The sequence below is a fragment of the Erigeron canadensis genome, chromosome 5 (assembly GCF_010389155.1).
Source record: "Erigeron canadensis isolate Cc75 chromosome 5, C_canadensis_v1, whole genome shotgun sequence".
Classification (NCBI taxonomy): domain Eukaryota; kingdom Viridiplantae; phylum Streptophyta; class Magnoliopsida; order Asterales; family Asteraceae; genus Erigeron; species Erigeron canadensis.
Genome location: NC_057765.1, coordinates 6,973,330 through 6,987,528, shown reverse-complemented (window position 1 = coordinate 6,987,528; position 14,199 = coordinate 6,973,330). Strand labels below are relative to the sequence as shown.

At 31.7% G+C, this 14,199-nt stretch overlaps 1 protein-coding gene across 1 annotated transcript in view; it reads left to right on the top strand.

The window, feature by feature from the left end:
- Positions 1-4,416: 4,416 nt before the first annotated feature.
- LOC122598806 overlaps positions 4,417-14,199 on the top strand; it is a 42,806-nt gene continuing 33,023 nt past the window's right edge. Inside the window, exons 1-3 of the mRNA XM_043771293.1 lie at positions 4,417-4,637; positions 11,788-12,733; positions 12,882-13,886. Of these exons, the coding sequence (XP_043627228.1) occupies positions 11,792-12,733; positions 12,882-13,886 (1,947 nt within the window). The 5' untranslated portion in view covers positions 4,417-4,637; positions 11,788-11,791. The remainder of the gene's footprint in view (positions 4,638-11,787; positions 12,734-12,881; positions 13,887-14,199) is intronic.

Below are 14,199 nucleotides of genomic sequence, written 5' to 3'. Positions count from 1 at the left end.
ATATTTGACATTCAAGTATATGTATGTGATCATGATGCGGACCCATAACACGCATAGGTTTATTTTCAATCACTTGTCCTATGATAATTACATAACAATTAAGATTGTTTTCATACTCTTTGATAACAATTAGGTTTCTTGATTTGAGTGACAATGGTAACTTTAAACATTAATACGCAAACCTAATATACAAATATATATATATATATACCTTTTTGATTTGAGAGATATAATGCATCTTGAATAGAGTTCATATTGACTTTTTATTTAGTATTCAAGTAACCCTGTGTTGTAAATCGTGTTCTGTTATGTGATCGTTTCATGTTTTGTGATTCCTATTTTGTTTAAGATAATGATGTTATATATCGTCATCTGTTATTATGTTTTGGATATGTATCTAGAGTTCAAACTGTGTTTATATTAAATATTAAACTATATATTAATATTTATAATTTATAAAAATCTAATCTAATATTTGTTAATAAGTCATTAGGTTTTGAAATAATTTTTTGTAAACAATATTTAATATATTGAAATTTTTTTTTAACTAATTAAACGATTATAAATTTAAAAAAAATTTCTCAAGTTGATGGTTAAAAATAAATATAAATTAAGTATTCAGGGCTAAAAAGTGTAAATTATTGATGGAAAACAAAAAAGTGTAAATTAATGAGATTTTTTCTAAAAAATAATATAAATACTAATATAATAATATATTTGGATAATGATTATTAGGATTTTTAATTTATAGTTAATCTAAATGATGACATAAGTGAAAGTCAATTTGATGAAATTGAGCGATTTGATTCACTAATAAGTCATTAGTTCAACTGTCTTATAGTATATATTAAGATAAGACTATCTCCAATGAATATGTTTTTGGGCGCCCTTTGTGGTTGAAGCTTGTCCAAAACTAAAGATTTTTTGATGCATGCCCTTACCTATATTTTTTTGTGGAGTTAAAGGATATGTAAGGATGTTTGTATGGTTGAAGATAAAATTATAGGATTTATAGGATTTATAAGGATTTGTAAGGATATGATGTGGCAGCTCAAGGACGTCTAAGGCCATCCTTAGTATTGGAGATAGCCTAAGATATATTAAGATTAAGATACCAACGGTTCAGATAAAAAATATATAAACAGATGCATATGATTATACGAGTATTAAAATAAAAAATCTTTGAGTTTAAATTGATACTGTGGCTCTTAGTATTTTTTATAATTTAATGAGAATGATATAAAAGGGAAAAAATGAATAGGTACGTCGGATAAGATTTACTAATAATAATAGATCGAATTCGAAGTTAACCATGACTTGTGATTACTTGTTTCCGATTTGTAATACAATTCGAAGTCAACCATAATCGTGATTACTACTCCTTGGTATTTCGATGCTTATAAATTGAAAACATATCTAAATTAAAATTCACAAACTCTAACAACGATATTACAAAAACTAAGTCGCAACCCTATTTCTCACATCAACCCTTTTTTAAGAATTTGATTAATAATTCATCATGGCTACGATTATTGGTAGCAACGAGACAGCAGAACTTGCGAATTTTGAGGCGTCACATTTAATGTTCATCATATGTATGATCTTGCTAGCTATGCCTATGATATTTTTGTGTGTACCGATCCTTTGCTTGATAAAAAACGACGTCGTCAAAAAGTTCAAAGATTTGGAAAAGAAAAGGTTGAAGCGGTTTCCAAAATACAAGAAATAAGGAAACTAGTTTTTAACAAACAAGATGGCGATTATCCATTCGAAATTAAAGAATGTGATTGTCAGAAGTTGGTTTAATACTTTAATTAGTTCATTAGTGAATGACTCAATGTTTATTTATTTTTTTTATTGTTTATTTTTTTTAAATAACTTATTAGTAGTTATTAATTAGTATTTTATTTATTGTTTATTTACTTGTAAGATTTTGAGATTTTATAAGACATGGTGGGAGTACTATTATGAAGATGGTGATTATTATTGACCTTATTACTTGTAAGCCAATGTGCCTAATTTTAAAAAACTTTGTAATTAGTAATAACTACTTTGATCACATTGATAAGATGTTTACTTTGATCACATTGATAAGATGTCTTGCATCATATATCAACGTAAAATATATCAATGATATGACACTTCAATAACTCTAATATATATTAGTAAATTTATAATTCATGTAAGATTGAAATTAACAAACTCGATTTAATAACTACATATGGTTTGTACGGTTGTATTTGGAGTATAACACAGGTCAACCGGTTTTAAGACCATGATATGAAATCTTAGATGTATTTTGAAGGGTTTAACACTTCAGCCGATCGACTAGGATATCAAATTTAATTTCCTTTTTCTTTCAAACTGCGAACATCGCTGTGCATTGCCATAGCCTCCACGGCGCAAACAAATTCAAGTGGTTGTATAAAGATTGCAAGTTGTATAAAGATTTATAAGTCTTACAATTCACTTGTTGCTATTTCAACAATAATAATGACAATAACGGTAGTAATCAAGTACATTTGGAAACTAAATAGTAATCGTATTAATACAAGGCCCTTAGGAATTTCAATTAATACACTTATCATAAATTTCATAAGGTGGACTTTTGATATTAAAAAATACAATTTTATTTATGCATGTTAAGTGAAGTTTTAAAAATTTCATTTAGCATTTTAACAGTGTTTTGTACTTTATGACAGTAGGCATCTTCTCAAGAGAAAATACAGACATTGTAAAAACCTACTTAAAATACGTAGTGTTCAGTGGCAGATTTTGACCCATTCAACAGGGGGACTGAAAGTTAGGAGACCAAAAAATAACACTAAGAAAAATACTCAGAGGGTGCCAATTAGAAGTCACGGAATTTGAAAATAACACTAAGGAAAATATTTTTCAGATACATAACGGATAAAATAACACAACTGAACGAAAAACGGAGGAGACCGGGGCCCCCTCAAGGCCCTAACAGAATTCATCTAAAATTTCCATAGTCTCATTGACCGATAATAAGAATTCCATACTTACCAACGTTATGTGGTTAGGAAAGTGAGAATATCAACAAATGCAGGTGCAACATGGTCTTAAAGATTGTCTTCTGCAATATTACAAACAAAAACATTCATATAATAATCATGAAATTTTCGATTTTGACTGCATTTGTACAATATCCAAATAATCAAACATTCGATACCAAATTATTTTAATAGAAGAACTGGTGAGAAAGTAACGCAACCTTCATAAGGTAGATTGCATGATGCAAGAAATCACAAAGTATGGACAAAAAGTTAAGGATAACTCTTGGCAAAACGAAAATATTGAACAGTAGATCCACAACCAGCCTGCACACAACGATCAAGATCCCGTTAAAATAAGGTGCATTTTAGTTTTTTAAAACAATCTTAAGTTTATTCAAATTTTAAAACCCCAACGCCATTTTTGAAACTTTTTTAAATACTTCCGGGTTCAAATTAGATAAATAAACTAAAAATAATACCAATTATTTTAAACTAGAGTATCCGCGTAATGCAGCGACTATTGCGTTGGTGGCGGTAGGAGTGTTCTTTTTAATGTAAATATAACTGATTTAAAAGGTGGTTTGTACTCTTTTCGTCCCATTAAAATTGGATGTCAATGTGGTCTCAAATGCGAACTACTAACTAATAATTACTAATTTGTTATTCAAAAAAGTGTTCAGTTTTGATTTTTTAAAGTGTATCTTTTGTAAATTTGACCTTAAATATTTTTTATTAAATTATGTTAGACTTGATAAAAGTTATACCCGATGATAACACATCTAAACCTCGATATTTTTTTTAAGTATTATGTAATACAAACAAAACTATCTTTAGTCAAAATTGTAAAAGAAAACTTTAAAAATTAAAAACGGGATATTTTTAATGGGAGGGATTAGTCATTTTACCAAAAATATCTTAAATAATAATCTATAACAAGTATCTTACAACATAAAAAAAAAACTAAACTATATTTTTTACACCAATTAGCTACAATACGCAACCTATCGTTGTTGTCGTAATTATCACCCGATACGTCTACCATTCGATATAAGAAATAAAGTTTTAACAAATTAAAACTACGTACATAGAAAAATATTTAAAACTCATTTTTTAAGTTGGAATACTTCATAATTTTCACGCAAATTGAAAAATTATTAGAAGTTAACAACTTAACGGTGCATATATCATGAAAGAAACTTAAATTGATCAACTACTACCGAGTACCGACAGATTTAAGTGTTACACTTTGCGAACTTGTCGCTTTTCCCCAACTGTCATTAGTAGTATTTATGATGGTAATAAATATTGAGGTATAGTGCAATTATTGTTGGATCATAATATTATCTCATTAATACTCATCTATTACAATTATCATTTCTTTATAAAAAGAAGACTCGTATTCAACTTGTTCATCTATTAACAAACATCATATAATTTTACTCCCTTCTGCTTCCATCAAAACCACTATATATAATTATATATACACATATATATATAAGTTTTTTCTCTCTAAGAAATCAAATTCTATGTGACGGAACAGAAGGTTAAAAGCAAGCTTGCCTTCCATCTTTCATCAGTGTAAGTTCGATCGTCTTCATCGTTGATCGCAATATAAATAAGGTTTGTAAGTTTTTGTTCTTTTTCTCATCGTCTTCATTTTATTCAACCTGTTAGTTTTTTTTTATTTCAAAAACTTGAAAATTCGTGTCACGATTCGACAATAAAATATCTAACATATTAACATACGTTGTTTTAATATGGACCATTTTCAGTTACCAAGATTTTTTATTAGTGGACCTTTATGTGATCCGGGTAGAACCAAATAATGAACGCAAAAAGCAACCCAAAATTACCCATTTTCTAATAATTATAATATTTTCAATGTTTCACGTTATTTTTGTTTATTAAGTCAAAATGAAATATAAAATTTGACTGAATGCATTAAGTTTAATTATTTAGTTCATTAAGTAAAAAAAAGAATGCAAGTGTAACATGCAAATATGGGAGTAGGAGTAGGACGACGTTTTCCTCGCAACCATTGGCGGAGCGAGGATTTTGAATCTGGGGTTGACAAACTATTTTCATAATACTAACTAGCTTATTTGAAGGCATGAAATTTTAAGTGAATATTTTTATGGGGTTGTCAATTACTTTTAATCTCAATAATTACATAGAAATAATATTAAAAATCTCGAGTTTTATAGATATTGTAGGGTTGTCATGGCCACCACTAAGACACTAACCACCACATAGTTCTGCCAGTGTTCGCAACCACATTTGTGAACTTAAATAATAATCTGTTATTTTATTTTGATGTTTCTTGACACGCACGAAGTAGGAAAATGAAGACATAATTAATCAGCAACTTGTTCTTTTTATTAATTGCAAAGTAAATTGTCTAAATGATCGATTGGATTGTAATATATAGGCATATCATAGTCATTTTATTACAAGAACTACTCTTGATCGATGTCAATTTTCCTTTTTTTTAATATGCATACATCATATGAAAAAAGATATCGTGGTTGGCCTAACTCGTTGTCTGTATTTGTATATGTGTCATTATGTGTGTATGCATGTATTGTAGAAGCACCACTCAAGAAAATAATATTTTATTAAAATACATTCGAACTACAACAGAATAGTACAACTTAACTAACAACTTACTAACTAATACAAGAATCAAAATACAAGAAAAAAATATAGAACATGAAGGAAAAAGTTAACAACGGCTGAAGGAAGAAGTTAACAACGGTTGATTTGTGTTAAACAGAGGACCCTCAAAATTGAATTCGGGCCACCAAGTGAACCCGTCAGTTTTCCAAAATACAACAGCCAAAGCATATTGTACTGCCGGAGTTAATCAACAACCCATAAAGTACCTTCAATAACTAACGTAATGAAGAAAGTACTAAAAGGAAATCAGTTGGAGGATCTAGAATTCCACTAAGTATATATATATAAATCAGTTAGTGACAATTGTTAGGTGTAACATCGGTTTATTAAACATGCAGACTAACAATTGTCCCACTCTGCATGTTTAATAAACCGATGTTACACCTGAAACTGAGTCAAGTGTAATGTCAGGTGCAATGCTTGGAACAAATAGGTCTTTAAAAGACTTGTAGAGACAAGAGTCTCATTTCTTCATTTAGTAATACTATACGAAGTTTTAAACTAATTATTTGACATATTTCTGCATGTTTACCAAATGGATGTCTATGAATAAAGTCATATAACAATTGAATTATATTTTTGTGCGGATAATCTCTTGATTAACCCGATGTATTTTCTTTTTAAGGAATTTTAAGTATAAAACCATAATTAAATTAAAGTCTTACAAGTATCTAGTTTTTATAGGCAATAATGCCTTTCATTTTGACGTACACAATCACTTTGATTTATTTAGTCATAATTCATGTGAGAAACTATTATTAATTGATGGCCATGCCATATCTATATATTGAATTATCAACATTGACTTGTCGGCTTTTGTATATATGTATTTGAATTTAACAATTTTTTAAATTTAAGGATAATAAGTAAATTATCTTTAAAGTTATTATTTAATAGTTATGAATAATATACATTTTCTTTATATCTTCTGAATCTTGTTTCTGCTAGTGACCAAACCTAACCGATATTTTCCTACCGCCTCCTGCCTAAAGGATACTTTTTCATGGCTCCAGGGCTTCCAGGTTTAACAATAACAATATTTAGAGAAAAGATAGATAACTAGAAAAGTTATATTTATTCCATAACTGTTTCTTATCCGAAGATAAGAAACTTCTTGATATTTTACATTATTTCTCCTTAATGGACAAACTACTCACTACTCATAATATTATACAATGGTTTTGAGAGAATTGAGTGTTTGTATGATAGGTCATAATATTATACAATGGTTCGATGATTAAACGAAAGGATCCATCTTCATTATATAATAGAAGTGACTTATTACAAAACAATATTAACAAGTTGTCATCCATGACGTTTTTTGCTCGACATCCGCATGTGTTGAGTGTATCTTTCTATGTCGTCATCCATGAAGTTTTTTGCTCGACATCTGCATGTGCTGAGTTTATCTCTCTTCGTCGGTATAGAAGGATTCTTTATTAGTGGAGGGAGCATTTGAATTATTTTCTTTTGTAGAAGATTCCTTGCAATAATTGCAGTTATGACTTTTAGTCATAGCTTTTAGTTTTTTACAAATATTTTCTTTAATGACTAGACTTGCTTCAATATTATTGAAGGCAATTTGTTGTTCCATTCTTACTAAAGCTTCTTTTCCGTGCATTGGTAGTAGGGTTCCACAATAGCTAGTAATAATGCAATGGTTACTGCAATAATTCACTTTGTTAAAGTTTCCCGCTTTTAATCCTTTCAGATTATTTAAAATTTTTATAGATCCTCTTGTTCTAATATCGATCCAATTTTCCAGATCTTTATAGTCTTCATTCATTTCTTTGGAAGGATCTACTATTCTTGCTTGGGCGATGCCAATCTCTAGATGATGGTAACTTTGGAAAGATTCTTTGTGTGACCAATTTGGAAGTGTGGAATTACACTTAATAAAAATATTTGCATCTTTTGCAGCTGCAATCTTTTTTCGAAAGTTTTTAATAACTTTCTTCATTCCTTCTGGTAATAGACTAATTTCTAGCAAATTGGGAGAAGGATATATGAACTTTATTAGTCCAGCTGAAAAAGCTAGAGAAACAAGTTCTGGGCTGGAACCTTTAGAGGTATTTCTTTCTTTTCGAATTCTGCAGAATAGCGAGTGGCTTCTTGTTGAGCTTTTAACAACGTTCCAAACTTTTTAAATGGAAAGAATTTCCAGTAACATATTTAAAGACTATTCCCCGATATTCATAGATACCCCTATATTCGCCTTTAAAAATGCCATAATATATGGAGTTTGTTTTAATAGGATCTTGCATGACTTGACTATAACTTGGCCTGAGAGAGACCGTTTCAGTTTTTGGCAAACTGTCAGTCATCAACGGATTTAATATGTCTTTACCACAGCCCTTAGTTTCTGGACTATATGAAGATTTAAGTTCTTCATTAACTTTCTTTTTGCTTTTTCCAAAGCAACAGGAGTCAACGGATTTGATTTTTCTTTACCCTTTACCGTTGGAGAGGGAATAGACTCAGATTTCATCCTTGCGGATTCTTGTTCTGAATTAACCGTTGTTGGACTTTCGTCGTAAAGAACTATTTTTTCTTGAATAACTTTTAATTCGATTAATATCCTATTTTTTCTGAATTAACAAATTCCTACGGACTTTCGTCGTAATTCTCTCTTAGGCCAAGTTATAGTCAAGTCATGCAAGAGCCCATTAAAACAAACTCCAGATGTTATGTCATTTTTGAAGGCGAATATAGGGGTATCTATGAAGATTGGGGAATAGTCTCCAACTATGTTACTGGAAGTTCTTTTCCATTTGAAAAGTTTGGAACGCTGTTAAAAGCTCAACAAGAAGCCACTCGCTATTCTGCAAAATTCGAAAAGAAAGAAATACTTCTAAAGGTCCCATCCTAGAACTTGTTTCTTTAGCTTTTTCAGCTGGACTAATAAAGTTCATATATCCTTCTCCCAATTTGCTAGAAATTAGTCTATTACCAGAAGGAATGAAGAAAGCTATTAAAAACTTTCGAAAAAAGATTGCAGCTGCAAAAGATGCAAGTATTTTTATTAAGTGTAATTCTACACTTCCAGATTGGTCACACGGAGAATCTTTCCAAGGTTACCATCATCTTGAGATTGGCATCGCCCAAGCAAGAATAGTCGATCCTTCCAAAGAAATGAATGAAGACTATAAAGATTCAGAAAATTATTAGAACAAGAGGATTTATAAAAATCTTAAATAATCAGAAAGGATTAAAAGCAGCAAGCTTTAACAAAGTGAATTATTGCAGTAAGCATTGCATTATCAATAGCTATTGTGGAACCCTACTACCAATGCACGAGAAAGAAGCTTTAGTAAGAATGGAGCAACAAATTGCCTTCAATAATATTGAAGCAAGTCTAGTCATTAAAGAAAATATTTGTAAAAAACTAAAAGCTATGACTAAAAGTCATAACTGCAATTATTGCAAGGAATCTTCTACAGAAGAAAATAATTCAAATGGTCCCTCCACTAATAAAGAATCCTTCTATACCGACGAAGAGAGATAAACTCAGCACATGCGGATGTCGAGCAAAAAACGTCATGGATGACGACATAGAAAGATACACTCAACACATGCGGATGTCGAGCAAAACACATGGATGATGACTTGTTAATATTGTTTTGTAATAAGCCACTTCTATTGTATAAGGAAGATGGATCCTTTCGTTTAATCATCGATCATTCAATCACCTATCACACAAACACTCTACCCTCTCAAAACCATTGTATATTATTATGAGTAGTGAGTAGTTTCTCCATTAAGGAGAAATAATGTAAAATATCAAGAAGTTTCTTATCTTCGGATAAGAAACAGTTATGGAATAAATATAACCTTTCTAGTTATCTATCTTTTCTCTAAATATTGTTATTGTTGAATCTGGAAGCCCTGGAACCATGAAAAAGTATTGTTTAGGCAGGAGGCCATAGGAAAATATCGGTTGGGTTTGGTCACTAGCAGAAACAAGATTCAGAAGATATGAAGAAAATGTATGTTATTCATAACTGTTAAATAATAACTTTAAAGATAATTTACTTACTATCCTTAAATTTAAAAAACTGTTAAATTCAAATACAAATATACAAAAGCCGACGACTCAATGTTGATAATTTAATATATAAATATGGCATGGCCATCAATTAATAGTGGTTTCCTACATGAATTATGACTAAATGAATCAAAGTGATTGTATACGTCAAAATGAAAGGCGTTATTGCCTATAAAAACTAGATACTTGTAAGACTTTAATTTAATTATAGTCTTATACTTAAAATTCCTTAAATAGAGAATACATCGGGTTAATCAAGAGATTATCCGCACAAAAAATATAATTTAATTGTTATATGACTCTATTCATAGACATCCAATTGATAGACATGCAGAAATATTTCAAATAGTTAGTTTAAAACTTCGTATAGTATTACTAAATGAAGAAATGAGACGCTTGTCTCTACAAGTTTTTTAAAGATCTATCTGTTCCAAGCATTGCATCTGGCACTACACTTGACTCAGTTTCAGGTGTACTGATTAAACATGCAGGCTAACAACAATTTCAGGTGTAACACATGTTGATTACACATGCAGGCTAACAACTGTCCCACTAAACCTTGCACTAACTGATTTATATGTATACAAATCATACTTAGTGGAATTCTGGATCCTCCAACTAATATCCTTTAACTCACTACTAGAAAATCTGGATATACCCGCGAATTTTCCCACGACGAAAAATTACCCACGACTTTGGGTTAAAATTAAAGAGTCAAAACATCTTCATTTTTTTCCACGGATTTCCCATGGGCCACCCACAAAATTATGTTCGTGGGAAAATTGAGAGAAATCCAAATAAAATAAATAACAAATAACTACAGATTTCCTAAAAAACATGTACTTGTGGGAAATCTATGGAAAATTCGTAGGAAATACTGTGTATATTCCGTGGATAATCTGTGGGAAAAATTCCCATAGTTGACCCATCATGAATCAGTTTCGTAAGTAATCCGTGACAAATACTTTGAAAAATGGTCTTGTGTTATCCGTCGGTAAATCGTGGGAAATATTTCCCACAAATTACCTACGAATAAATTGAAACTGTGTGTAATCAGTGGGAAATAATTCCCACAATTACCCACAGACTTATACATCCAAAGAAAATCCGTGGGAAATACATGGGGAGTATTTTGTAAAATTTGTTTTGGTTTATCTGTGAGAAATCCGTGGGAAGATTTTCTATAGATTTCCCACTAATTACTATATTTTAAAGGCAATCTACGAAAAATTTGTCAGAAATTCAAATAATTAATCATTTGAAAATATGTCTTTGATAGACATATTATTAGATACTTGTAAGACTTTAATTTAATTATGGTTTATACTTAAAATTCTTTAAAGAGGATATACATCGGGTTAATCAAGAGATTATCCGTACAAAAAATATAATCTAATTGATACATGATTCTATCGATAGACATGCTCATATAGATCATCTATTCAAAATTAAACTTTATTTGGTTAATTTAAATAAAGAAATGAGACGCTTGTCTCTACAGATATTTTAAATATCTTTTTATAATTAGGTCTTTATAATAAGTCCATACCAAAATTTCTTGAAACAAGAAGTTAAAAGGATTAATCAAGAGATTATCCTTAATAAAGGACTAACCTAGTTGTTATCGGATTCAATTATTCAATATCCAGCCAACCGGCAAAGAGCCATGGAAGCTATAATCGTGAACCATACATTGGCAGTCATAAAGTGCAAAGTGCGCCACTAAGACGTCTCATCGCCACGACCGCATCCCCACACCCTCCTCGCCCACTTGGGGTGTAGGCTTTTATAAGAAATTATAATTTCTCCAACACTCCTCTTTATAAACATACTTAATCTTTATACTTCTATCAATGTGGGACAAACACACATTAGCTAAATACACTTTTAAATTTTATTTTAACATATCTATTCACTTGAACATTTTATATTAAAATAATATTTATAACTTAGAATTTCCAGCATGTTTGTGGTGGTTGTTTGTATGTATATATGTTACTTAACAATAATTTTTAACCAACTGTTTTTTTCTTTTTACCTGATAAACAGAAATATGGCATCCACGACGTTTGCTCACTTAAAAATCCCACTTGAAGAGGTTGTAAAGGCCACCAACAACTTTGATGAGAAATACGTAATCGGCGAAGGTGATTTCGGGAAGGTTTATAGAGGACAACTCTTGCTGTCCTCCGGGAAGTTGGTGAACATTGCTGCTCGGAGATTAGATCTAAAGCAAGGTCAAGGAGACGTTGAGTTCTGGACGGAGATTTCTGTGCTTTCTAGTCTCAAGCATGAAAATATTGTCTCACTGATTGGGTTTTGTGACGAGAAAGGTGAGAAGATCATCATCCTAAACAAGCATGAGGCGAGCAAAGGAAGTCTCTCGGAGTATCTAACCGACCCATCCCTCACATGGATTCAAAGATTGAAAATATGTCTTGGCGTTGCACGTGCTTTGCAACACATCCATAACGTTGAGGGGCTACTAGGTGATCATAGTGTCATACACCGAAACATCAACAGCTCCACAGTTTTATTAGATGATAACTGGGAGGCCAAGTTATCTGGTTTCGAATTTTCCATCAAACAATCTGTAAATCGAATGGACCGTGTTGTTCGTATTTCAAAAGCTATTGGCACAACAGGGTATATGGACCCATCAATTGTAAAGATGGGAGGAGTAACCCATAAGTCAGATATCTACTCATTTGGAGTCGTTTTATGTGAAATATTATGCTGGAGGAAAGCCTTCATTCCAAATGCAGTGGATAATAGATTTTTAGCACCATTATTCAGATCTCACTATGAAATGAGTACACTGAATGATATAATCCATCCGGATCTACGATATCAACTGGCCCCACAATCACTCGCCAGCTTCTCAAAAGCAGCATATTCTTGTTTAAAGAAGGAGCGACTACAACGTCCAAATATGAACGATATTGTCAATGATCTTGAGAAAACGTTGGAACATCAGCAGCCGTTAGAAAATTTCGTAAGACCTTCCTACTTATACTAATTTTAATTTTATGTCTATTAACTTATTTGCCAATTTCATCTGATGTTAAGACTCCAAACAAGTGTTCTATGTATCAAGTCTTGTCGTAACACATACAATTTTTACCCTGGTGACAATATTGCAGCAAAAGAACTTGAAAAAGAACTTGAATATCCAACTCAGTGACTTCCAGATTCGACTAAGTGATATACTGGTGGCCACCGATAATTTTTCCTCTGATAAGCGGATGGAGTATACCAGATACTCTGCCATATACAAAGGAGATTTTGATAAAGAAAATCCTTGCTCCGTAGAAGGGAATGATAGAGGTGAACTAACCAGCGTGGTTATCAAACGCATGGATATCGAACATGGAGAATACAACCAAAGGAAAGAAAGGTTCTTTACAGAACTTGAAATTCTTACTATTTGTAAGCATCCCAACATAGTCAAACTACTCGGAGTTTGTTATGAAGGTTCTGAGATGATCCTTGTCGTTCAGCATCTTTCTAAAGGACGCCTTGATGATTACTTTGGAAACATTAAAGGCATGCCTTTTACTTGGGAACAACGTCTGAAAATCTGCCTCGATGTAGCACACGCATTGAATTACCTCCACTCCGAGATGGAAGATCAAAAGAGGATAATACACCATGATACAAGGAGCCGCTACATTGCACTTGATGAGAATTTGGGGGCAAAGCTTGTTGACTTTGGGATGTCGCTATTCCTACCCCCGAATCAAGACGATGACTCTCTTTGCGTAGATACTATTGCTGACACTCGTTGTTACGGGGATCCCGAGTACAAGATAACTGGCAAGTTAAAGAGGGAGTCAGATGTATATAGTTTCGGAGTAGTTTTGTTTGAACTTTTATGTGGAAGGTCAGCCTATGACAAAATTTACCTTAAGGAGAGCGACCAAGGCTTGGCATATGTGGCACGACGATGCTTCCTCGAGGGAACACTAAAGGAAATGATGGATCCCAGATTAAAGGGGGAAAGTGGTGAAAACAATTTCATTGTACCCAACAAAAATTCTTTGAACAAATTCATAGAAATAGCATATCAGTGTGTTGCGGAAACTCAAGCCCAACGTCCAACAATGAAAATAGTTGTCAACGAGCTTGAGAGAACCTTGCTCTTTCAGGTACACTTTTATACTATTAAATAACTTTTTCTAAAAAAAGACTACAAACAAATTAATTATTTCTACACACTTGTGAAAAGTGTGTAAAATTTTGTTGAATACCTCCCACTTAAAAATGTGAAGAAAAGTGTGAAGCTTCACATTTAAAAGTGCGAAGAAAAATGTTCACACTAATAAGTGTGTACAAATTTTATACTTTACACACTTATAAGTGTGGAGATCATTTCTTCGCGAGCGATTTCTTCGCGAGCGATTTCTTCGCACTTGTGTAAAATTCAACTGCGAAGAAATGATTTCTATAGTGTGTAGAAAT